The following is a 26,251-nucleotide window of genomic DNA, read 5'->3' as shown; positions in this document are numbered from 1 at the left end:
GCTCAATGAAGATGGATACTTTCCTCTTTGATTAACTTCATTCTAGATACAAGTCTAAAATACTATTTCTATTCCTAGCCTGCCCTTTCCCCTGTTTCGCAGCTCTCCTGTAAGCAGAATCAGTACAGCAGGGCCTGAAATAACATCAGGTTGATTCATTAAAAAAGGTTTAATAAAGTGAGCTTATTTCTTCCGTAGTGAATAGCAAGATAGAGTTCATAATTATTCAGATTTAATTTTTGATCAGTGAAGTCAAGAGCTGCGGTGCCTCATGAGAGCAGTAAGAAATCCTGGGTTTGATCCAGCTCTTATTAACTGTAACGGCAGCTGAAGTGGTTTTCCCTTGGTGTCTCCACTGTACTACGGGCAAACCCTCCTCTTTCATTTCTGTTCTCTTACCTTTCACAGATAATGTATTTTTTTTAATGAAGTTAAAAAAAAAATAATTTTCTGCTAAGCATAGGGGTATATTCTCAGTCATTTTTTGAGATTACTTATTCTTTTCAATAATTCCTAGTAATTTTTAAGCTGATTAATTGGATTACAACTAAATCCTCAATGCGGGACATCCTTTTGCAATACAGCTATGAACGTATCTGCCACTCGCACAGCACAAGAACCTACACAAATAACTGAAAACAGAATCGTAGGATGGTTTGGGTTGGAAGGAACCTTGAAGATCACCCAATTGCAGTCCCCTGCCGTGGACATACAGGGGCACATGCATACGATGTACCTGGACTTCGCAGGGATAAGCACACAACAGACACTGGGATTCAGCCCCTGCATGCAGCAATTTTTACAAGGAGAGAATGCTGAAATGTCGCTCTGTTAATAAGTCACATCATTTCTCCACATTTAGAATATCCCAGTGCTGGATGGATACTACAGCACATTTCTGTTTGCAGGAATTACCTGGAAAAGGTATAGGAAGAATGAAAATGAAAATCAGCTGCCCAGTTTTTGTTACTCAGAGGCAGAAAAGCTGTCTGGAACAATTTGCTCCTAAAGGCTGTTTTAGCTGAAAAGAGGCCCCGAAGTGAAGAACAAACAAACTGTCACAGGAACAGAGAGCGAGTCTCTCAAGATCAGGGTTAAGGTTCATCGGTACAATTGCTCTAAGGCAAAACAGTACTGCACCTTGGATTTATCTTGGCACGTAGACAAATATAAAGGTACAGCAGTGATGCACTTCCAGTGCCTTTCTGTAAGCCTTGTGCATGCAACACAGCCGAGGTGTGACACAGAATGTAGTGTCTTGTGAAAATGAAATGGGAATCCTAAATGTGTTGAAACAGAGGTTTGAAAATCGAAAAAACTAGATCATAATAATAAACAAAAGTTAGATAAACACACCCTGATGTCATGGCCTTGCAGAAATTGCATTGCTCTTGTTCAAGCCAAAGCATTTTCCCCCCCTGGAAACGCAAAAGGCGCAGGAGGAGAACATGGTTCAGCCAGCGGGTGAACGCTGCTGACACCGCGTGTGTCTGTGCAGGGACTGGGGCGTCAGGGAGGGCTGAAGCTGTGTTGTACTCATCCAGGAGCTAGACCATGGGCTGGAGAAGGAGCTCGCTCCCTGCATTAGGAGCAAGAGCACCAAGAGGCAGGGCAGCCCCTTCTCCTCTCCTGGGTGTGGGTTTGGTTCAAGGTCAGCTCCGATGCAGTGCGGCCGGGAGGCCCTGGACAGGACTGCTGTGCAGAGCGCTGCAAGGGGCCCCTCGGGTGATGCTCCAGCCATGTGTACCAGCTGCAAATAGCCCTACAGTGCAGGGAAAAGAAACAAGAAGAAAGCCCATCAGAGCAGCGCAGACCAAGTGCAGCCCCTCCTCACACCATCAGGGTCACAAATTGGTGGGGCAAAGACTTCTCTGAACGCTCCAGCAACTCTCTTTCTGGCAGCGCCAATGACCACCACGCTCTGAATCACAGGGTTCCTCTGCCAGGGCTTCATCCAGAACATGTCAGCTTGGAACTGGGGGCTGATCTTGAAATATCCTTCCTTAAAGCTTAATAGCAAACAGATAAACCAGCTTTAGTTTTTCAGTCACACATTCATTCAGCCTAAATTCTTTCTTTACAGATGTCCCAGAGTGGCAAGCGTTATACTGGTCACGCGCCGAGTGCCTGAGTAGCAACATCACCGTTTCTGTTATTCTGAACAAGCCATCTGATATCAAAAGTCAAGGCTGAAGCTACAGAACCCTTGATTTTAATACTCTTAAAGCAAGCAGAATCGAGTTTTACCAGTGCTGAGCTGACATCTACTGGTAGAAGATTACAACAGGGTAGGACACTGGAAACACAAAGTGTTTTGTTAAGGGTCTCCAAGTTATACCTAGTGACTGATCTGCAATTGGAAAGGGTGAGAGCTTGTTAAGCACAAATATGATGTAGTTCTGTTGTGAGGGCAGTGATCTCTTACAGAAGAACAGGGCACAGAGCTGGGGGATAGAACCGCTCAATCACCACTTCAATCTTTGCAGTTCAAGCATAAATTCCAGCCAATTCTATTAAAGCAAACAGTTGTGTTGAAATTCATTTTAGGCAGATCTGCTCTTGGTTAGCTTAGATCATGAATGGTATGAACACGTAATAGCTTTCAACTGTGTTAGAGCAGCTCAAGAAAACTCTTGGGTCTCAGCTGAGGCACAGTAATTACTAACATGCACGCCCTCTTAGCCAGCTGCAGCATAGAGTCAGCCCAGCGTGCATGAAGCCACCATCAAAGAGGGCTTAAAAATTCAAATTATGTTGAAATAATCTATTAGTAAATCAGAAAAAGATTGTTTTCCCACAGACTTGAACTAGAGTAAAAACAGTGCTTCGGATTGCCTGGAGTCAGCACTGCCCCCCCATAACTGCACCTGAAAATCACTGCCACGGATTCTGCCCAAACCACTACAAACACAGTAACTTAACTTACCTTATACAGTAGAAATTAGACCACTGATCCATGACTAAATGCAGGGGGTCTTACATACCTTTGCTTTAGGTGAACATTGGAGACCTCTCAGAGAAGTTCCCATCTCACTGTCCAGCCCCATCTATAGGAAGAAAGCCTTCTGCTCACCAGCAATTGTCCTGTAGGGCCATCACCCTGTTCAACACCCCTTGAGACCTGCAGAGGATTCCACTCCCATTTCTTGCTTCACTTTATTGTGTGAGGTTTCCATTACTTGCTCTGCGTCAAATACAGGAATCATTTCCATCTCAGTAACGACATCCCCTTTCTTGTCACCTGTGAAGTATAAACTTTGTGTTCCCTGTTCCCAGCTCAGGGGAGCTGCCAGAGGAAGCAGCTCTTTTTTCAGGACTGAAAGAACAGCTTGGTCAATAACCCAAACTCAGAACAAGCTGGGCTAAATTCCAAGTCTTTGTAGTTTTAATGACAACAAATCAAATTTATTAGGAAACAACCTGGTCCTCACTTTCATGCTCCAGCAGCATTTACTATATGAATTTGGGTTTAAGTAATGGAACTGGAAGACAAAGGAAGGTGCAAATGCTGCAAAGCCCTTAGCCAGACAAAATATTTATGCACCCCTCTTATACTGTAACCCACTATGACTCAAAATAGTTGTTAAAAAATAAGCATTCCCATTATCTTCAATCTTAAAACTTTAAAACCAAACCAAAATTGATCTAAGTAGAATCACTTGTCCCTTTCACCTCTCTGCCTTGTTTCATGGACCAGCTAGTGAGCAGGTCTAGCACAAAGAACACCCGGAGTGTCTCAGCCCTCAGCAGCTGGTCCTGTTTTACACTGATCACTTCCAACAGGACAGCTGGTGGGGATGGGTTTAGTTAGGGCTGCAGGTGTGTGGCAGAGAGCAGAACAAGGGCCTGAGTAGGTTATAAAAACCTCTGTGTCCATCTTCTGAAGCTCTGTTCCTGCTTCATGCCTGTAGGTGGGAGGGAAGCAGGTTGTGGCTTTCCTTAAAACTCAGGTATGAAGCTGTGTGGTCTGCTCGGTGGGTGGCAGCTTGGTATCAAGTTGCCCAGGACTATGAAGGCTGCTGGTTGCAGTAGTAGCTGTAAGTCAGGGGTTTCTCTGTGTCCAATACTTATGCAGCTTGTCTTTACAACTGATGTTTGCTCGATGTATCCCAGGAGAGGTTCTGAGAGCAACGAGATGCTGATTTATGAGTATCTTGGAGGGCTGTGCCTCTGAGAGAAGAGATTGTGGCATCTGGAGTAAGAAGGCTGTTCTCTCTTCTGGGTGGCCTTAGTACATCAGCTGGGGGGTTAATATTGCTTACAAAATGTCTGTGTGATAATTGTTTATTGGCTAAACAAATCCTGCTAAAGTGTCCTTGACGGATGGGACGTTCTCAGATGCAGCGTCTGGCAGGCCGTGCTCCCGTCTGGGGGTTGCTAAAGCTTCTCCGAGCAGTTTGCCTGCCTGGGGCAGGGCTCTGTGCGCTGGTTCTGTGCTGGCAGCCAGAGCACTGAGCTAGAACGAGGAGGGACAGCCACCCTTAGTGAGCTGGGTAGTGGCCGCACGGCTCAGGAGAGGAAAACAGCATGTGTGGACTTGACTGGGTTGTGGGGCTCTTCAAAATGCATTAGTACATCTCCCAGTTCTTAACACCGGCCACTTAGAGAGGAGGCAGATCATGTGTGTGTCTGGATTTCTCCATTCTGAGATGCATGCCCTGTTGAAAAGGTTCGCATTTAACGTGGTGTGTGGTGGTGTGAACCACGTGCAACCTTCTTGCTGAAGGTGTAACACGAATTGGAGTTCACCTTAAGGTTTTGAGCTTTTTTTGGTCTTGTTTTAACTTTTTGTAAGCTCTTGCCAGTGTCAGCAATGCCACAGAGCAGTAAAATGGTTTATATAGGAAGACACACGTGACAAGATGATTATTCAGCAATTTAAAACTGATACAACTTGTTGTTTATGTCTTGAAACTAAAACTTCATGCCCAAACTATTAAAATTGCCTTCTCATGTGAAATCAATGTTATGAAAAACAAGTTGTTTTGATACCTGCTCAGCTGTGGGCCTCGAAACAATCTGACCTTGAATTAAATTTATCACTGGTCAAGTGTTGCTTGTAGCAGTCGATGTGCCGGCTCACAGCCCAGAACTATTCCTGGGGTTCACGACTCCGGGTTGGTGTGTTTGTCTTTATTTTTTCCCTCGCTGGCAGTGGGGCTTGATGAGACAAGCGAGCTGTAACAACCAGAGTGAACACACGGGGGAGAAATGGGAGCAGCCCTTCAGCTGCAAGGGCTGTTTGAGAAGAGCTTTTGAATGCTGAAAGAAGGAAGGAAGATGGAAGTGTGAGATGGGTGATGTCTGATGGGATAGTGCAGCTCAAGAGTGGGACACAGGTACCACTGTGTGCTGACAACAGAACTATGGAGCTTATGACCTTTTCTGAAACTCATAGGATGCTTCACCCCATGACAAAAAGCAGGAGAAATTGAGAATGGAGTGAATGATGCTTGATCGAATAGCACACAAAAAGCGATGTTTACACTGGAAAACCAGGGAACTAATGTTAGAATGAGAAAACGTGGAGCTTTTTTGTCTTAAAGGGGAGAAGAAAGTGAAACTCTTGAGTAAGCGTGACTAGTAAGCGTGGGGCTGGGCTGGGGAGGTGGGCATGGACTGGAACTTCTGTGACAGGCTTGTCTGTTCTAGTGCTGGTGTTATGCACTCCAAACACAGCCTCTTCCTTCTCGAGTACCTGTGTGTTCTGCTCCAGCACAGGAGCACTGCCCGAAGATAAATTACCACCACTGGCCCTTGCAGTATTCTCTAAGTGATCTGCAAATGTTTGGCGAGGGGAGTGAACCTTCTGCCCTCTGGCACGCAGAAGTGCCGGTGCGGCAGAAAATCTGCTGTGAATGTACGCAAACCTGAGAACCACTGTTTCTAAAACACTCCTTCGGCAGTTGTAGGACTCGTGTGTGGTGGGTTGGCCGGGTTGTGTGAGTTGGCTCTGCTCTTGCTGCGTGCTGTGCGAGGCACAGTGTGCGCTGTGAAGCTGCTTCTTAGGCTGAGTTGCCTCTATAGGGCTCCATTTGTGGTGGGGGAGGCAGAAAACGCGTCCCTGGACTTTGAGAGATGAACCCTAGTGAGGAAGCTGATTTCTAGAGAAATCTTAGATCTTGGTGTGCCTCCTCTTTAAGTCTTTACAAATGTTGCTGTTTATAACCAAGAAGTGACCTCTAGTTGTCCAGCACATCCAGTTATGTGCTGTAAAACAAACATGTCCTGGTTAAGCCATGTGCTTGTGACTGCAGCACTGATGCTCCACAATCAGCAGTGAGCGTGCAAACCGCATTAAATCTAGGGATCTTCACTAAATGCTATTCATTTTTCTTTCCCCCCCCCAGGCTGGAGGTATATTGAAGATCTTTGAACACGTGGGTATACGAAACCACTGAAGATGTCTGCTCCAAGCCAACACCGTTCCATCATTATTAACCCTCCTCCACCAGAATATATAAATAACAAAAACAGTGGTTGTCAAACAAACCAACTCCAGTACTTACAGAGGGTGGTCATGAAAGCCATGTGGAGACACAACTTTTCCTGGCCATTTCATCACCCTGTAGATGCGGCGGCACTGAACCTTCCTGTAAGAACTGCTTTGGGATGAGAGTATTAATAAGTAAACTATTACAGAACCTGTGAATTAACGCTAGCTTGAAAGAGTTTTTTTTCTGATGCAACAGATCACACAAGTCTATTTTTGCATATTAGCTGCTTTCATTTATCCCAGTTGGCAAGAAAACTGGGTTTTTGCTGGTTCATGCTAAATGCTGCATCTGTGCAAGACCAGATTAAATCAATGTTTCTAATAAGAATGCCTAGTTGAGCCTCTTAGAGTTTCTGGATTTTGGTATTTTGTCTTGTATTCTTTCCAGCTCCCTGCTACTTTCGCCAGCTTTCTTAATGCTGTATATAACAAGTATTTCTTTTGCCTTTGAGCTCTTTATTTTTAGTAGGAGGCAGCCAGCCTCTTTCAATGTCAAATACTTCATAATGGAAAAGCAGATCTGATTGACCCTAAAGTAAAAAGGCAAATCTGGACCCAGTTGGATGAATAGAAGCAATTACATTTGTAGTACTGCCTAATTTCAAATTTTGTCAAGTTGCTTTCAAGTTTCTGGAGGAATTAAATGTCCCCGCGAAAAAAGGGGAAGAAAAGAGATGGTGCTCTTGTCACATCAGAGATACAACGTTCTTTTAGAGAACTGAAGATCTGATGCTTAAATTCATGCTTTGCTTTTTGGAGCTTATTTACATTGCAATTTAATTTCAACAAAGTGAATGGATAAAGTGTCTTGTGACAAACTGCCTTAATTCAGGTATCTGTAGACTCCAGTTTGGATCAGCCCAGCCTTTTCAGTTAGATGAATACTCTGGTTATTCACACAGGGGCATTTCAAACAACATGGAAGATGCTGCTCCTGGTAGATAAAGTAGAAAGGTGTCAAGTAAGACCAGGGTATGCTGCCTTAGACTCTCCCACCTCCCCCCCACCCCATTAATCAATCATTTTTATGTTCCCAAACTTCTGGGACTAATCCTAAAAAAATCACTGGCTCTGTTTAGAGCAGACAAAGCTTTTTCTAATGACAAACTCACTCGGTCAGTTTGTCCAAAAGCACAGTCAGTGACTGTCTTTGTCTTTTCTTACCCCTTTCCCATCTTGGAAGGAGCTGTCGGGGAAGGTTAATATTAAAGGTCATTCAATCAGAGCTGCTGCCTCGGGCCAGCTCTGCCTCTCTGGATTTCTAAGGCAGCCGCTTGACTTCTAAAAGTCTGTGCTAGTTCAACTGCTGCACAGGAACAAGCAAACCTTTGCCTCCACAGCAAGGACGAAGAATACATTTGCCTCCCTGGCCCCTCTCCTCCAGGTGCTGGAGGGTGCAAAAAGCACTACGCTTGGTTATTAGCTGTTAGTTAAAAGGCTTCTTGGGTTTGTTTTGGTAAATTCAGCTGTCTGCACTAGGATGTGTTTAGCTGTTTTTATTGCACTAGAACAGATTGCAAGGTCAGCTTTAGGAGACTCTGAAGTAGCAGTAACTTCACGCAATCACAGTGCGTGTGCTTTGTGGGGTTATTCCCATCTGGATTTCTTACGTGCTGTAGTCGCAGATCAGCCTCCTGCTCCTAACCACAAGCTTTTAGCCATGCTACTAAAATAATCACAACAGTTCACACTCAGTGTGCCTCTTGGCCTCGTCGCCCCATCTTCACTAGACTGACCCAGGGAGGCGGGCCGATACAGCCCAGGGGGTGCAGTATTGATCAGCAGCACGGGAAACTTGGCTGCTTTTTGTCAGTGACTGAGTCTTTGTCAAAGTCTCTCTGGCTGCTCTCCCCTCCTCTGGAAACCAGAGTGCTGCTTTGGGTTAGGTTTGGAGACACCCAATGGGAGCTACAGATGCTTTTCCTGAGCGCCACCCGTACAGCTCTGGATCCTCTTGAGATAACGGTCCTTTGGGGCTTTGGACAGTGGATGGGATGTGACAGTGAGGAGAAAATCCTCAACGCTTACTCCTGTAGTACCTGTGGCTACAGAGCAAAGTGTTCCTTTATAGGAAATTCCTACACAAAGCAGTTCTCTTGCAATTTAACTTCCATATCTACATGTGTAAGAGTTGTCATGTCTAACATTAAAGCTGTCTGACTCTTGCAAACCCACAGGATTATTACAGCATTATAAAGAAGCCTATGGACTTGAGCACCATCAAAAAGCGCCTGGAACACAATTACTACACAAAGGCTGCGGAATGCATCGAAGACTTTAAGACTATGTTCCTGAACTGCTACATATATAACAAGGTATGTGAAACACAGCCCTTTTCCAGTAACTAGCTCCATGGAACAATGCAAACCAGTCTAAAACAAGCAAACGGTTTGTGGAGCCTGCACTGAATCGGTTAGTGTCTTCATGACTTTTTGACACTTTCCTCTGAGAAGCCAGAAGGTTTTGCTGGGTTTGACTGGGGGCTTAAAGCAAAACACCCGAGTGCCAAGGCTGCTCTTTGCAAGGGTTTTGCTGGCAAAGTCTCTGGGGTTTGGTTGCAGAGCCCATGAGTGGCAAGCACCGCGCAACTGCTATGCGAGTTTAGGGCTGGCAACCCTGAGCCATGCTCTGCTCTCCAAGTTTAACTGCCCTGACTTGGTGTGAGCACCTCCCTGCGCTCAGATGATTGTTGGCTGTGTCTTGGTATCTTTGAACAGCCTTCTTCAGAACAGAGGAAAAAAGGATAAGGGAGTTGTGGATCTGCCTCCTCCTCCCCTTGCTGTGGGGAGTATGTGGATAAAAGCAATAGGGCAGCAGCAGGGCAGTGGGAGAGAGTGTTTCAGTAACAAAGCAACTGGTACTAAAGTGAGTTGGGGGGCAGGGGCAGCAAGGACTTAACTTCTCTGGTGCTGGCGGCTTGTTCCGATTTGTTCACCATACGAGGTGACCCTCTTACTGCAACCTCTCCTTTCCTCTCCATGTTACCAACTGTTCTGCAGCCCGGTGATGACATTGTGTTCATGGCCCAAGAACTAGAAAAAGTGTTCACGCAGAAAATAGCCCAGATGCCACCAGAAGAAAGGCAGGTGACCCTCAGCAAAGGGAAGAGAAAAGGAAAGAAGCCAGAAGGTAAGGCCTGAATTCTGCGTTGAATAGCATAAGCGAACAAAAGCTTGGAAATGGGGAATTCTCTTTAGCTTGTCACAACTCAGCCCTAGAGCAGTCGGGGTGCTCGCCACCCTCCCAAAACATGGGACAAGGAACACCACTGTTTTAGCAGAGTCAGTGCAGCCATAATTTTATAGGTACTAGTTAAATTTCCTATTTTCTACTCATGAATTGTATTTAAAGGGGGGTAAAAATAAGGATTAACAACATCAGTAGTATAATGGTCTAGCTTCATAGAAAAACTTCTGGTGACATGCAGTGCTCTTGCCCACAAAAAAAAAGGGGCAATTTGATCAAGACATCTCAAACTTATGAGGAAATTACATAATAAGTACTTGAAGTGACATTGGGAAGCCTAATTGTAATAGGCCAGGTCATGAGCTACAACTTATTGCTCATCACTGACTTGAATTGTCTTTTTAATTGCTCTTATAACCAGTTTTGCTTGTACAAAGTGCTCCTTTCTATATCTAAGCTCTCAACATTGCCAAAGAACGAATATTTATATTGATAGAAGTGAGATTGTGTGATGCCTAGAACCATGTCTGCATCATGGTGGGTTAATTCAGAGACTGCCAAGGCAGTCTTTCAAACTGGCCTGGAGACACTGCTCTCAGCTGTGTCTTGAAAGAGCTGCAATGCTTCTTCACCCCAATACTGATGAATTGTTTGCCTTCTGACAGCCATGGAGCAGTGATCTTCACTAGCTCGGTTCTTACTGGGTTGCTTAACCAATGCTTTTATCATTTGGCTCTACAACTCTGCAGCTCTTCAGGGTCCTCTGATGACTTCACTTGCTTCCTCTCACTGCTGTCCAGTGTTGTGATCCTCGGTTTTTGTGGTGTTTGGTTGTGGAAGAGTGATTCTGTTGACAACTGTTCAATTTGATTGTGAAAGAAATTAACTGCCGTATTTAAGACCTAACTTTAAAACTTTCTGTTTTAAAATTACCAGAAACAGAGCAGCCCAGCCCTGGGACTTGGAATGAACAGGGCACAACGCAGAAAGAAGCCGAAAGCAGCAAGCAGGCTCCAGCGAGGACTCCAGAGCCACAGCAGGTCATAGCAGCTTCTTTGTCTGCAGCTCAGCTGGCAGCTCTAATGCCAACCGCTGTCCCTATAACAAAAGTAAGTGTCCCCAACTGACTTGCAGGAAGGGGGGATTGAAATTGCTGTTAGTGCCCAAAGCAGCAAAACTACAGGAGCCACACTTATTGCAGTGTCTTTTCAAAGCTTCTCTTACAGAAGATAGTGAGAGATCCCTATTAAATCTTCCAGGTCTCTGCTAATTAGCTGGGCCAGTAGTAATACTAGAAACTAAGTGGAAATTGGGATATTGGCTTGGTACATCTTTTCTTACAAATACAGGTTTAACATGGTCTCAAAGAGACAAAGTGAACACTAAGATGGTCATTCTTGAAGTGTACTGCTGTACTTCTGCATCACCCTGACGTAGAAACTGTTCTTTCCTTGAGATGTATATAATCGTGTTAGTATTAAAATAAAGCCTTTTCTAAGTTCTATTTAATAACTTCTTGTATTTTCAGTGTAAATCAAATGCTTGATTTCCCCAAAATGGCATGTTTGCTTACACACTGTAACTGCCCTGGAAGGTGTTTGTAGCTCACCAAAGCAAATTCTTGCTAACAGTGATCTGAATCGTACATGCACATCTGATGTTTCCATCAGATAAACACCTTTGTATTGACTTTAGTCTGGGTTTCGCTCTCCCATGAGGCACAGGCACATGTGCCAGGCTCTCCCACAGTGCTATTTACACCTCACTGAAGAGCCTGAAAGCTGATTACAAAGCACATGTTGTATTGCTTCCAAACCAAATACCAGCCAGGTTAAAGAAAAATAGAGATAAACTTTGTATATAAAGCCCCCAACCAGGCTTAAAATGAACTGCAGTAACTTTTCCCCTTTCTGCAACAGCCGTCCTGTTCTGTAACCTACCAGCTGGCTGGAGGCTTCTCGAGTGGCTGAAAGCTGACCACAACCTGACCTGCAGGACACCCTGTGCTTCCTTGTACCTCTAAGCTCGATGTGCTGATCCTTTTGATGCCTTGGAGGCTTTCAGTCTAAACTTGTGGAAGTGCCACACCCTGTGTTTGCTACCTGTAATAATTCTGATGCTTAGATTTGCATGTGTAGTGTGAAGGCTGGCTCATTATCTTGCTTTTATGGTCAACTGTATCTTAGACTGTAAAACTTTCTTTTCCCAGGTAAAGAAAGGTGTGAAAAGGAAGGCTGACACCACAACTCCTACTGCTTCAGTAATCACTGTGAGCAGTGAGCCTTCTGCAACACATCATGAGAGAAAAGCTGTTAAAGCACGCAGAGGTGAAAATGAATGTGTGATACCAAAGCAGCTTCTGAAGAGACGCTTGCTGGATTCTCAGCAGTCACCTGAAACCCTTATAAAGGTTCAGTTGTCAGAACAACTAAAGCATTGTAATGAAATCCTGAAAGAAATGTTTTCCAAGAAACATGCAGCGTATGCCTGGCCATTCTTAAAACCTGCAGATGCTGCATCCTTCTCTCTTGGTGAGAACCAAGGGATCATCGAATGTCCTACAGACCTGGGGTCCATTAAAGTAAGTGTTGCAAGGAACTGGACTATTGCTGTGTTTGCTTGAATCACGTGCAATGACTGGATTTCAGTAGCGTTGGCTGAAAGTGGCATGAATGCCGTTTCTCCTTTGGAAGAGATAATGGGCATAGAAACCATAGACACTTGTCTCTCTCAACAAACTAAGCCCCAGCTCAGAAGAAAGTCTGAGTTTCATTGTGACTACATGCATAATGGCTCGTCTATTTATCTGTGGAACAAGCTAATTAGTGAGGAAATTGCTGTCTCTGTGAAGCACTTCCAAGCAGGCCACACGTTAAGTACCTTCCAGTCTGTACACAAAGCTAATCCTGATGCTCTAAAAGATAAAGCGGACTTCTGTAATGTCAGCTTCTCTGAGAATCCCATTGTCCTTGAAGTGCCCTGGAACCTCAACACCAGATACTTTCATGACACCTTTCATGTTTTCTGTGGAAAGAAGCCCTTCCAGATGGAGACCTGAGGGCAGGGCTTTGTTAACAGTGGGCATGTCTGTCTGGCACTGAAGTATTAAGCTGAGTTAAGATCCAACTTTGTGGGAGGGTTGAATTTCAGTAGTTTATTGAATTATCTTAGGCTGCCTTGCACAATATAAAGGTTACTCCCCAATTCCTAGCCTGTTACTTTGACTCACAGTTACGGAATAGGTTTTGTATGAATGCCATGCTTAGAATCAAAACCAAGTGCTGAGTATGTGACCAAATATGATTACCAGCACATTGCTGTCTTGACCTAGTGCTCAAACCAGAACTAGAGTCCTTGCAGCAGTGACAGTTAGCTAACCTGTTTAAAGGAGGAAATTCCTCAGTCTGGTAAGGAAGCAGTGTCGAAGCAGATCTTGCCACAGTGGTGCTTACAGTACTTACTGTCCTGATACAAGCTGAATCTGAAAGTGGATGCCAAAATTCTTGCTCCCACTCTTTTTTTGCCATTCCATGGTGATATTTTCTACTTTCTAGCCCTAAAATGTCCATTTTTTTTTCCTCTAGAAAAAAATGGATAACTTTGAATACAGAGATATACAAGAATTTGCTACAGATGTCAGATCAATGTTCATGAGCTGCTACAAGCATTGTCCAGACCATAAGGTACTCACTATGGTGAAAAAACTTCAGGTGAGTTATTTAAGTCAGACTCAAAAAAGAGGAGGGCTCTAAGGTTCTTTCATGGTCATCTCATGTCCTGGTGTAGCATCTTCTCTTGTTGCCAGTTGCTGTGTCATTCTAGAAAACAAGCAGCTGAAAAACATGCTGACCTCTTTGCTGTTCCCAAACCGAACTCTCTAGGATGTTTTTGAGATGCGCTTTGCCAAAATCCCTGATGAACCTGTTGCAAGCGTTCCTCTGCCAAAATATATAAGAGAAATGCCAGAAGTTTGTTCCTGTGAGAGCAGTAACGATGACTCTCTAGAAGAAAAATTATCTGAAGACTCTGAAGAGGAGACAACAGTTCACCTTGCAAAGCTTCAGGAGCAAGTAAGTATTAGTAATCAATGTGTGTGATTGTTATGATCTCCGATAGTGCCCCTTGCCACTGTCTGTTCTAAGGCTTTAGCACCAAGCATCCATGTTTAAAGGATGCTGTAGGCATTTTTTCTCTTAATGCAAAACTTCATTCCTGTTGGAAGCACTTCCAAATGTGAAATGAGTAGAGCCTCAGCAAATACAAACTGATTTCAGCGAATCATTGCTCTACAGTTTTTCTACCATCTTCTCTGTACGTAGTCCATAACTAATTTATAATATAGCAAGGTGCATGGAAAATACACCCTGTTTGGAAAGCAAACATGTTATCAATATCTGTCAAGCTGCCACAAGTCTCCTGTGATATTTAGGGCCAGTTTACTGCTCATCCTGTGTGGCCTAAGATTATCAGCTTTTTGTTTTGCTTTTGGCAGCTTGAAGCTGTTCACCAGCAGCTGCAGGCTTTGACCAGAGCCTGCTTGCCCAGATTGAAGAAGAAAAAGGGGAAGGCTAAGAAGGATAAAAGTAAGAACAAGGAAAAAAACAAACTGAAAAACCTGATTCAAAAGAAGAAAAACCTGAAACACAAAAAGAAATCTAAGAAAAAGCTGTCTTTAAACATGTAAGTGTGGGGGACTCGGGTGGGTGTCAGATTATTTTAAGCTGCTGTCACTGCAGTACGTGTTTCTCTTGCAGTCAATCAAAGAAAAGCATGCAGCAGGTCTTGTTGGCACCTAAGTCAGAAGACGAAGATGGTGCCAAGCCCATGAATTATGATGAAAAAAGACAGTTGAGTTTGGACATAAATAAACTCCCTGGAGATAAGCTTGGGAAAGTAGTCCATATAATACAGTCAAGAGAGCCTTCACTGAGGAACTCCAACCCTGATGAGATAGAAATAGACTTTGAAACGTTAAAGGCTTCAACACTCAGAGAACTAGAGAGATATGTGGCAGCCTGTTTGAGGAAGAGACCAAGAAAGCTGAAGGGTACGTAGCATAAATGATGTTTACAAAGCCAACTAGATTTGTTTTCTACTTTGATGCAATATTAAATTCTGTTTCACATGCAGCTAAAAAATCAACCAAGACAAAAGAGCAACTTAACTCTGAGAAGAAACAAGAGCTGGAGAAGAGATTGCTGGATGTCAACAGCCAACTAAACCCAAAGAAGGAGGACCTAAAGTGTAATGTGACTCTTATATTTATTCATTCGCAACAGAAATAGGTTAAAGTGAGATCCTCCCCTTGGGCTTTATGTACTGTTACGCAATTGGGGACTTTTCTGCTTGGAACAGTTGAGGTGTAAAGTTTCCTATTGCCAATCTTGAGTCTTCATAAGTAAAATGAGCTGCAGCCACAGCAGCACATCTGGTCAGTTACCTGACCTGTCTGAAACACTTTCCTTATTCTTGCCCCTAATCCTTCATATCGGGTAATGATAACTTCAGAGCTTAAGGGATACTCAACACCCTTATGCAGACAGAGGAAAACAGGGAGGAGAGTCCCACAAACTGTACTGGTCTGTGATCCACTTTCTCTGGCTTTCATTCAAGAATACCAAACTTCAGCCCTACTTATTAGGTTGCAGCCTCACTGATGCCATCGTGCTAGCAAAACCTCTGCATCAGTGACACGTGTCCTACGTTCCCTTAGTCTTAAGGAATTGCCCTAGCAGAAACATGTCAGCTTTTCAGGCAATAATGTGTTTCAATATCAAAGCCTGTCACTCAGTACATAGCTGAGCATTTCTACTCATCAAGACAGATCAATATAGCTGTGAAATGATAGAAGCAGCCCTGCAAGATGCAGCCTTGCATCCAGCATAAGCCTAGGCAACAGTCTCCCTGTCTGCTGTATATGATGGCTTGAAAACATCCTGGAAAGAAATGCTTAAAGTAGCAGCTGAAATTAATTTCCAGTTACACTGTAGCGAGAGAGGAGGCAGGCCAGGGAGTCTTTACAACTGGCTTCTTTATAAGGAAGAGCTCAAGCAGGCACTTAGCAAAGATTTGTGTCCAGGCAAACAGGTATCCATGTAGTTTCTCATTTTCAAAGCTTCAATCGGAGCAATCCGTTTTGCAAAAGCTTTTTGACTGTAGCATCATAATAAACTGAGTTAAGTCAGCCCTGCAGATGCAAAATAGTCAGATGGTGGGGAGGTGGCAGAAGATGGCAATTCTGCAGCGTGTATGGCTTGGGAAAGAGGAGAGCTGGCTATAGATAAAGGCCTCAGCATACAAGTCTGGCAGCAGCAACAAGCACAGAAACAGGCTCTCTCAGCAGGGGAAAATGGCTTGAGTAGTGCCTTAAGACAGCACAGTTTTAACCTAGGTTAGGGTTGCAAGTTGTAATTGCAGCTCCCACTTGGCTATTTCATTCCGCTAGCTTGCTGCTGGTAAATCTCCCTCTAGAAAGGTCTTGAATCTACGGCTCAGTGGACAGCGGGCAAGGAAATGGCAGAAGATTAATTCCCGAGGAAAACAGACCTAACAAGGGTGATCCTAGTCTGGCCACTGCAGGTTGTTCTAATGCATTTCTTTTCCTCATGCAGTTGAAAACAGCGCAGAGTCCAGTGTTGGACCAAGCAGACTGAGTGAGAGCAGCACCAGCAGCAGCTCCTCAGACGCAGGCAGCAGCACGAGCAGCAGTTCTAGCTCCTCAGACAGCAGTGACTCTGAATCGGGTCAGAACGTTTCCTTTTCTGTTTGTGCAGGCAAAACATCTGCCTTCTGAGTTAGCGCCTGCTGTTCCTTATGATCACTAAGGACTGCAGTTATCTTTGTTGTTTTGCTCTATGTTGGAAGTTCAATTCCACTGCCATTAAACAAGTGTCTTAATGCTGAGCTTGGGTGGGGGGGACCAAACATCATTTCAACATCTGCTCAATTTATCTGTGAAAATCTGTTTATAACCCAGACACTTGCCTGTTAGGCTACAGCTTAGCCTTGTTTTGATTACTTTTTTTTTAAAAGCACCGTTTACTTTATTTTCACCTCCTGGTCTGCAGCATGAAGGGCGCCTGAGCTTGTGGGCAAGCTTGAGTCTTCAAGCTGATGGACAGAAGTGCCAACAGCGTTGACTGCAGAGCCAAAGTCTCTGCTGATGCTTAGGCTGCCTCAAGCTTCTTCAGGGGACATCATAATGCTGCAGCATCAGGATATAAGAACGATTCTCTCTCTACACAGACGTCTTTAGCTTTCTAGTGAAAGATCTGCTAAGCTGCAGGTCTACAACACACAGATATGTGAGGTACCTGTGTAAAGCAAGATGAATGCTCACCCCTTTGCAGTATGGGGGAGCAAACAGTTGTCACTGATGACAGCACAGACCTTGGTCCTACAGGAATCTGTGATCTCTTTTGTATCTGGGAGAAGTTCTCTAAACACATTAAGCTGAAGTTAAAGTATTTGAGATAAGAATGTTCCTTTCCCTGTGAGGTTTGGCTCTTTAGATGCAACAGCAATTCGCATCTTGTATATGTGTGAATAATGAAACATCTGATTTTTCTCCCACCTCCCTCTTTCTGCCCACCTTGCTGTATTTGCACCTACAGAAACCTGCTTAAAGCAGACTGGAGTCAAGCAGAGCTGTCCAACCTCTATGGAAAAACATAAGGTAAACTGACTGGAATGGATGTAATGTTTTTGCCCTAAACGAAGTCATTAGTTATGTACAATGGAACTGGAAATAACAGGACTTTATCAGGAGATAATGAATATGGCTTGAATGCTGCAAGTTCTGTAGGACTGACTTGTGTGGAGGTGTAAAAGCTGCTGTTCCTGTGGGGTTTCTGTATGTCAGACCAAGGCAGTGCATTTCACCTCATGGGATTTTGTCATCTGAACTCTTGGAAAATGCTAGATTAGTATTGCGATACAAGGACTACTGGATCCTAAAAGCAGTGGAAATGGGATGGTGGTGGGGAAAGGGAGACAAACGGCTCTAAATTAAGGCTTGGCTGTGCTAACTACTACATTCTCTTTCCAGAGAGCACCGCTGTGTTTACCCAGGACACCCTGCAATGCTGCTCGGCAAGCACAGCCCTTGTCTCTTACCAGTAGCTTGCAAAACTGTGGATCATCTGAGCTGCAGCAGCCGCCCCCCAATGCACTGCAGAGGCTTCAGCCTGTACAGAGTAGATCACCTAAACCATCTGAACACAGTTCCCAGCCTCCTCCAGGTAATGTCCTTCTTGAAGCACGGCTGTACGTGGCTGCTGAGGACAGGAGGGACGGCAGGACTAATGTTTGCACTGCCCAATAAGCTTATCTCGGGGTTTTGGAGGTTATCTAGTGAGTTACGGAACACGTTCTCGCAGGGTATAGATTATAGACTGATGTGAATAATGTGTGGAAGCACTGAGGGCTGGAGAGGACTTGGATTCCTGGGGCACTTGTGGTGGGGCAGAATAGCATTAAAACAGGAGATGTTCATGCCTCGCCCCAATGGCATGGAAAATTATATATTAATGAACCTAGAGTTACAAGAAGTTCTCAACACCTTAGGGCAGGAAGTGGATGCTTAAGCCCATTGCTACCAGTCTAGTTCACATCTTAAATTCAGATTAGCTGAATTTACAGCTTGATGCTGTAGGCTCTCTGAACCAATTGCTGCTGTCTGCACACATCAGATGTTAAGTTGCTTAGAAACTCCATCTAAGGAGCCGTTCTTTTCCCTCTGTCACTTCAAAAGGTTTAACAACTTCAGATGCTCGAGTTTTTCACAAAAGACAACTTGATAACTGATTAACTGAGAAATCAATTAAAAACTAATTAAAATTAACAGTCTCGAATTGTGCAGCTGGGATCTGTATCTTCATACCGAGTTAATCCACAGATCTAAGAAGTGACCTAATTCTGAAGTGTAGGACTGCACTTTGCATGGGAGGGGAAATCACACACTGCTTCTTTCTCAGGTATGGTCTCAGCTGGACCCGCTCTGCATGATGCTCCAGACCAGCAAACTCCTCTGAGTGCTCCAAGGACACATCAGTCTTCTGTCACCCGAAGCACAAAAGCTATTCCAGAGGTGAATTTGTGCTTCTCTCAGTTCCTGTTCTAAATCCAAAGTGTAAATGTAATCACTTTCTCTCACTTCCATAATATGGATAGAATCTAACTCTTCCCTGTTTTTCACAGAAGCCAGAGCTGCACGAGTGTACAATTCTAAGGCTCTGAATCTGTAACCTTGCTGCTGTTTAAGAAGCAACATTTGGCGCTTCAGGACATATTTTGAAGTCTAACTTCTCTTCTAGGTACCCACCACAACTTTCCAGGGTGACAGTGCTGATTGGAGTAAACTGGCTGACAAAACCATACATCCAGACAAACCAAACAAACTTCAGCACAAGGCCAGCGACTCAGTATCCATAAGTCAGGAACAAAGTATGTATTGTCGTAATAAAAACTGATGTTAGGGGTGTAAAGTAAAAAAAGTGTGAAACTGGCTTAAAGAAATAAAATGCCGAACACTTGTACAGTAATCAGTTTGCAGAATAATGGCAAGGGTGCAGTCTCTCCTTGCTCCTGCTTTTTCTTTTTGTTTCACTACTTTTTTTTAATTTCTTTTGAAAGAAAAGTTAAATGGATGCTCGGTTCTTGCTCTGTGTTTAAAATATATAAAGCAAATTACCTTTTTGCTGTCAGACCTTAGCTTTCCAACTTTAGCACCAGGTATAAGTAACCCAGTCTTCTGGGAAGTCTGTCCAAAAGAACTGATGCCCCAGTTTGTCAAACTTCACCAGAATTGAAGCTGTCTTCTGCTGGAGCTTCATGGAGCTCTTGCTCAGGGCCTGTTGTGTATATCCTGAGTTACCATCTCTGGCTCTTGGTGACAGCAAAGTGGTGTCAAACAGGTTTTCACCATGGAACAAACTTTCCATCATTACAAGAGCACAGGTTCCCTGAAAGCTGCATTTTATGTAGAGATGCTTCAGACTCTGTGTATATTTCATACTCAAGAATTCTAAGCTGGACAACCACCATCTATGCTGCAAGCCTAAACTTCCCAGACACTGTTCTGCTTCCTCTCCTACCCCTGTAGGCTTGGGCAGGGGAGGGAACCAGCCTCAGGAAATATGAAGAAAACAGCATCTGTCAGCATTCTAGATTCAAACATCTGAAAACTTTAGCCTTCACACAAAAAAAAACCAAAAAACCCCACAAACAAAAAAATGGGTTGTCTTAAATTTCTCATTAAGCATTAACTTTAAATACTGAACATTCCAAACTGCAGCTGAGTATCATTGCTGAATGATGTAAAATATCTGTTAGTTGTATCTGGTTCTAGAAAAGTGGTGGTGTCATCAGAACACGCCTAAATCTTCATCCCAGAAGCCCTTTAGAAAGGGTTCAGGTTTCCTATAATAACTGTAGGAAAATGTATCTGTTCCTACATTTAAAAGGATTTGTGAAGTTTTAAAAGCTTGGGGAACGTGGTTTTCACAGAAAATAGAGTGCATCTTCTACAGTCATGCAGCGTATCAGAACTGTTAATCTGAAGTTAATGTTGTCAGCATTGCATTGCCACTTCACCTGTGTGAGTGTCAAGGATTTTTCCTCTCACAAGTAACAAAGAGGTAACAGCACATGGTGTTCATACACCCTGCAGGCTATGGGGAATGCCACGACTCGCCCTTAATGGCTGACATAGACACTTTGTTAAAAAAAAAAAAAAAAATTCAATAGGCTGGAGAGCTTTAAGTGAACTGAGTTTACCTGGTGACTGCAGTTCTCTTAAATAACACTGGAATCCAAGTGTAAGAGGGCTGGGTCGGGGAGGACAGGAGATGAGCAGCTGGCAAGGTGCTGTGCTGAGACTTTCTGATCAGCCTTTTCAGCATTCTGCTGATCTCTCCTAGAATTAACCACGAGTTAATATCTCATCTCTAGTCGAGCTTAACCAAACTGGAGAGAAGCAGCCCAGTTCAACTGAAGCTTGGGAAATGTTTGGGAGCATTTCTGTCATTCTGATCCAGATAATCATAATAAAAAATGACAGTGTAAATTCTTAAGTCAACTTCTAGAATGACTAATTTCTTACCATTTAAATTTGAGGTAACATGGTCTATAAAATCAATATAAGTGAAAAATCTCTTTTATTCTTCTATCAGGTTATAGCATGCCTACTGATAAACCTAAGGGTACAAATGTGCTACAGCCAACATCCAAAGTTCTCCCAAGAAAGGTAAGCGTTGCTCAAGTTCTCTTTGAGAAGAGCTTGAATATATTTACCAGGGTTGGTAATTCCTTGTCCTGGGATCTTTTCTGAAAAACTGGTCTTCTATGGTTCAAATATTTAATGTGTGATAAGTTTTGAGAGGCATTATAACCCGTACAGACTTATTTCTAGTGCTAAAATCAAGCAAACAAACCACATCTATGGGCTCTAATCATTTCAGAAGGTAAACGGTATCAGATTAAGTTAAAAATAGCATATTCCTGTTGTCATTCAAAATATGGTTTAACTTACCTAGTTTTAATGATTAAACTCTTTGTGCTCCTTGATCTAGTTCCAATAGTCAAGCCACTAGTGTGCCTTCCCCTGCTGATCCAGTATCGAAGCCCAGAGTAGTGCGGAGTAGCCTCGGGTACCACTGAAAACACCGCTCTGAAACAGGATGGTGCTTTTGATGAAGTTATTACAATTGGGAAATAATCTGAAGGGTTTTTATGAAATTCCAGTAAAATATTTCCTAGCATGTAATATATTCTCTTAAAAGGAGGAACAGAGGAATTTTCTTACGTGTTATTTAAATCCCTCTGTGGTAATCAGCTATTTAAAAACAGCAAATCAAAATTGCTAGTCTCAATAATTGATTGTATCAGTTTCAGGACGTAAAACATTTGTGTGCAGCCTGTTGAATTAAAACACTTCCTGGGGTTTTTCTTTAGGCTCTTGGTTTTCAGAAAGCTATTAACTACCATGCTGACTTCCATTCCAAAAATATGTATTTCCTTCATAAACACATAACTGCCTACTAGAAGCAGTAGTTCTCAAGAATACTGGGTTTATGCTGATTCAGGACCTGAAGAAAATACCACGTGGGGAGAAACACGGATATTGAAACAAATACTACAAGCCTAATGCACAGTTATTGTTGTGTAAGGATGGTGTATGGGAATGAGATGGATGTTCTCCATATTAAAACACAGTCAACCCCCCTTACGTAAACTCACCAAGTTTACGGAGAGCTGTAGGTACAGGGTGAGGTAAGAACAGCCACAAACACTAACGATGTTTAGCACGTTGCTACAGAATCTCAAAGCAGATGACAAATCATCGATTTTGTCATCCATAGCTTCGACTGCTAGGTTTGCATTAATTGCTGCCAAAGTAAGGCTATCGTGTTGTAGATATCCCCAAATAGGTCTAGTCAAACCAGCACCGTGTTAATGTAAGAGCTAAACAGGTAATGGATGACAAGTAGTTGTAAAGTACTTCTCTCTCTTCCATGTTTTCTTTTTTCTAACAACTTCAGGACACAAGATTTAAGAATACCGACTCCTGGGTCAGCTTGTGTAAAACGATGATGCTTCCAGCTCCAATAAAAACATCTGCTGAGAGCTTCCAACAGTTCAGGAGAGCAGTGCTAAAGAAAAGGAGTGGGCAAATGCAGGAGTTCAAAAGGCCTCTGGCACCAGCCGAGAGGAAACTGCAAACCCTTCCTCAAGAAAAAGAAAGGTTTGTGACCACGTACGTTTCATTATTATTCTCTTTTTTGCTGGTACGGCACTGGGTGTCTCAGTTCTTCAGGATCAAGTGTTTGGGTTAGGTAACTGCCGTGTGTCTGATGCAGGGGAGCTGTACCACAACTGCACATCCAGAATGCACAAAGCAGCTTTTTCCCTGCAAATCAATATCATTTCAGTAGTCAAAGAAACTTCTCAGATACTCCTTTTTGTTTGTTTGTTTGTTTGGGGTTTTGAGGGATGTTTTTTCTGTCCCTAGCAGCACTCAACCCCCCTGGTCATGACCAGAATTCCCACCAGCTCTCAGTATCCTCCTTTCCTGTGTCCGTAGCCAGGAAAAATGCCCATCCAATTGGTGTCCTAAGATGAAGCAGGATAATCCTGGCGCTAACACAGCCAGCGGAGTTCAGTGTGCACCACTTCAGAGAGCAGAATTTCTTGTGTTGCTGCAGAGAAAGCCCTTCTACAAGCTGCTGCAGCCTCCTTCCCTGGCTGTTAGCAGCCCCTGTTTTGGGGCTGGGATACATGCGTATCCCAGTCTGAGCTGAGTGGGATAAGTGACTGCCTACTAATTATTGCATTGCAGCAGTATCTCAACTGCTGTTTGCCACCTTTTTGAAACTCTAGTTTCTCTAGTATTTCCCTCTTCAGCAGTCTTGAGTTTTTCCGGTCTGCTTGACCCTGTGAAAGAAGAGTATGAGTTGGTTCCTGAATTTTCCTGCTCCTGCCCATTGCTGGCTCTGTTGAAACAGGTCACTTGTTTGGAGTGTATTCTAATAAACAGAGCATTTGAGAGACTTCAGAGTGCATTCCTTGTTCCGAATATACACTGCCTGGTCCAGGCACCTTCAGCAGCTACACGTTTCCATGAGGAGGGAACTGCGCATGTAGCTTGTATGGATCTATGAAATAAGATATCACAGATGCTTGCCTGCTGTTAGGGACATCTAACTCAAATAATAAGTTGAAAAAGAAAAGGTAGAAGAAAAACATCAGTGACCAAGAAAGTAAAACTTAAGCATGTAACTCTGTCAAAGGAAGTGTCTGTAAGCTTTGTGTAGCACGTGTACAAATCCTTTGTGCACATAGGTTGGCGATGGATCCCAGGAAACCTTGTTCTACCACAGCCCAACACTGCCGGCACTTAGCTCTTCCGAAGGGAAATCCCTATGGGTATGAATCTATGTAAAGCAGAGCCACAGTCAGAGTGCTACATGCTCATCAGTGGCGTTTAGAGAATTCTCTTCAGGTCAAAGGCTTGTTATAAAAGAAAAAAGAAGAAGAAATAGCTTTTATCCCATACCAATCTCTTCTGCTTTCTTTAAAGGGGCTGTGCAGGCCCAGGAGTGGATGCCACCGCAGCGACAGAAGAGCCTCAAGAAGAGCAGAAGAGCAAAGAGCTTCCTGAAGCTCAACAGCATCCACTTATTCAAGACCGTAACTGGGCTAGGAAAATGGAACAAGAGCGCAGGAGGAGAGAAGCAGTAAGTTGCTGACTCTTGCCAGCTGATTTTGTTTCAATAGTAGAGAATAAAACCTGTTAGCTCAGATCCTTATTTTATAGGGCCTGAATGATTGAAACAACAGACCCACGCTACCTGAACGGGGAGTCCAGGAAGGGAAATGGGAAACTCGGAGTAGGTCTTCAAGTGGCAGAATGTGAAAAGCTCTCTGCTTGGTCTTAATTAATGCTTTGCAGAGTACTAATGAATATCGGGCTTCTCTGAAAAGGCACTGATTTGCTTTCTTGCAGATGGCTTGTATGATTGACATGAATCTGCAGAGTGATATTATGGCATCTTTCGAAGAATACCTTGAGTGAAACCTGTAGGACTGAGCTCCAACACCAACATGCAAGAAGGTACTAGTTACAAGCTTAAACGTTAAAGGCCACTTTAAAGAGCACGTTAGCTCCTCTGAAATGCTCTGTCTTAAAAGGCTGCTCATGGACACTTGGAGCACTACAGCATCTTTCTGCTGCTTGTTTATACAGTGTATGTAACCTCGTCTGTTCCACAGTGGAACACAGAAGTTCTTTTGATCAGTTTTCTATGTTGAATGAGAAAATGTACGTTTTCTATGTATATGAGAAAATATCAGCTGCTTGATTTTTTTTTCTCATTTTTTAAATCTTTTTTTTCAGAAGCACTTGAGAATCTGTTATACTGAGAACAGCAAATTCTTGTGTCTGACTGTATTAAGCCATAGTATCCTAAATACGCACCTCTAGAAACTACTCTAAACCAAGGTCTTGTCAATTATGACATTGCATTAGAAGAAGCCCTTGACTATGGCAGACTCGCATGGCCTCTGGGCTGTGGTAAAAGTGCTCAATAATAATAGTGATAAATTCTACGGAATGTGTAACGTTATTTGTAATTACAAAAAAACAGATTTCCTGAAACTAATTTCAGCAGTAAATCCTGTGCACTTGCATGTCTTCTAAGGCGCAGGCATGCTGATTTTCTCTTTAATGTATTTTACGTTAACATAACATTTGGCTAAGGGTGCAAGTGTGTTTCTTCACAGAAAGGAATTACCTAAACCACACTACTGCTAGAATCTCCAGTTTGAAAGGCTTTCTGATTACAGCAGGATTTTGTTAATGTTGTGATACTTGTCTGAAGCAGAAACCAGAGGATAAAACCCCTACGTTCTTGTTGATTACATAGAGCTATCTCTAACTGAGCACAGGACTAATAAAACATTGTTTTATAGAATTAATACCAAAACACACTGTGTATTACAGAAGCGTGGGGTGGAGAGGGCTCCCATGAGATAATCTAGTTCAATGGTCTCCAAACATTTTTCGTCATGCACCCCATCAATAACTTTTTAAGTCTATACCCCCAAAACTTAGATATTTATTCATTTATAAATGATACACATATGCTACTCTACTTATATATTATGTACACGATAGAGCATATACAAATATTTTAAACAGTGTTTATTTATTTTTTCTTAGTTATGTTTATTTTGGTTTACCATTTAAAAAAAACATTTTGTATTAAATATTTTCTTCTCACATTCCACTTGGGAGACCACTGATCTAGCTGAACCTCAACACTTCCCCCTACAGAGACCTTGCCATTATCCGGCCGTACTTTCTGGCTGGGTTGATGCAGGCTCAAGATCTCCTGTTTTAGAAACGGGAGGTGATGCAGGGAAGGGGAGGAATTTCATCCCCTCTGCATACCCACACGTGCACTGCTAACAGTATGAACCAGTACTGCTGCCCCTTCAAAAACTAATTCCAGCTTCTATGGCTCTTTGCTGTCAGGATGGCTTAAAGTCATTAGCCAATGCTAATCCAATAAAACCTTTATTTGCAACCTCCGAGCCAGCTAAGGAGGATGATCAGTTCCCACTTCCAGAGACAAGGCTGAGTCCAGAGGAAAGGGAGACAGCCTCCAAACGTAAGTGAGTAGACACCTATAAGGATTGTTTGCTCAAAGCTCTCGCCACACTCGAGCAGGCAGGAAAGCCGCTTGTGCAGATACAGCCTGCACACAAAACGCTGCTTAAACGGGCCCAGTACTGTCAGTTGCCCAACAGTTAAACACGTACTAGTTCTGTTATGCCACTAAGTTACCTTGATCCTTTGGGAGAAGAGATGCACTACTGTGTCATTTTTACACTTGTGTCTACACTGGTAGATTGATTCCACACATAAATGAAGGGTAAGAGAAGAGAGTTAAAAGCTTTAAAAAGTTCCTCTGTCACTAATAAATGGAGTATGTTAAATTTTTTACTATGAGCTAGGAGTTGATCAGACTGGAGGCAGAGTCCGTGGCGTGCAAAGTTGCCCTCTGCTGT

The 26,251-nt window shown here is 43.3% G+C and overlaps 1 protein-coding gene across 1 annotated transcript; it reads left to right on the top strand.

Moving 5' to 3' along the window:
• Positions 1–5,249: 5,249 nt before the first annotated feature.
• BRDT (bromodomain testis associated) lies at positions 5,250–24,368 on the top strand. Its single transcript, XM_069862107.1, has 20 exons — positions 5,250–5,339; positions 6,351–6,595; positions 8,674–8,811; positions 9,496–9,625; positions 10,619–10,791; positions 11,892–12,263; positions 13,267–13,392; positions 13,564–13,752; positions 14,175–14,362; positions 14,437–14,729; positions 14,813–14,926; positions 16,294–16,425; positions 17,296–17,357; positions 17,730–17,922; positions 18,658–18,770; positions 18,997–19,126; positions 20,854–20,927; positions 22,222–22,424; positions 23,760–23,916; positions 24,186–24,368. Exons 2-20 carry the CDS (start codon positions 6,404–6,406, stop codon positions 24,252–24,254), a joined length of 3,048 nt encoding a protein of 1,015 aa, XP_069718208.1. The 5' UTR covers positions 5,250–5,339; positions 6,351–6,403; the 3' UTR covers positions 24,255–24,368.
• The last annotated feature ends 1,883 nt before the right edge of the window (positions 24,369–26,251 follow it).

The sequence above is a fragment of the Phaenicophaeus curvirostris genome, chromosome 8 (genome assembly GCF_032191515.1).
Source record: "Phaenicophaeus curvirostris isolate KB17595 chromosome 8, BPBGC_Pcur_1.0, whole genome shotgun sequence".
In the NCBI taxonomy this organism is placed as follows: domain Eukaryota; kingdom Metazoa; phylum Chordata; class Aves; order Cuculiformes; family Cuculidae; genus Phaenicophaeus; species Phaenicophaeus curvirostris.
This window is presented reverse-complemented; position numbering and strand designations above follow the sequence as displayed.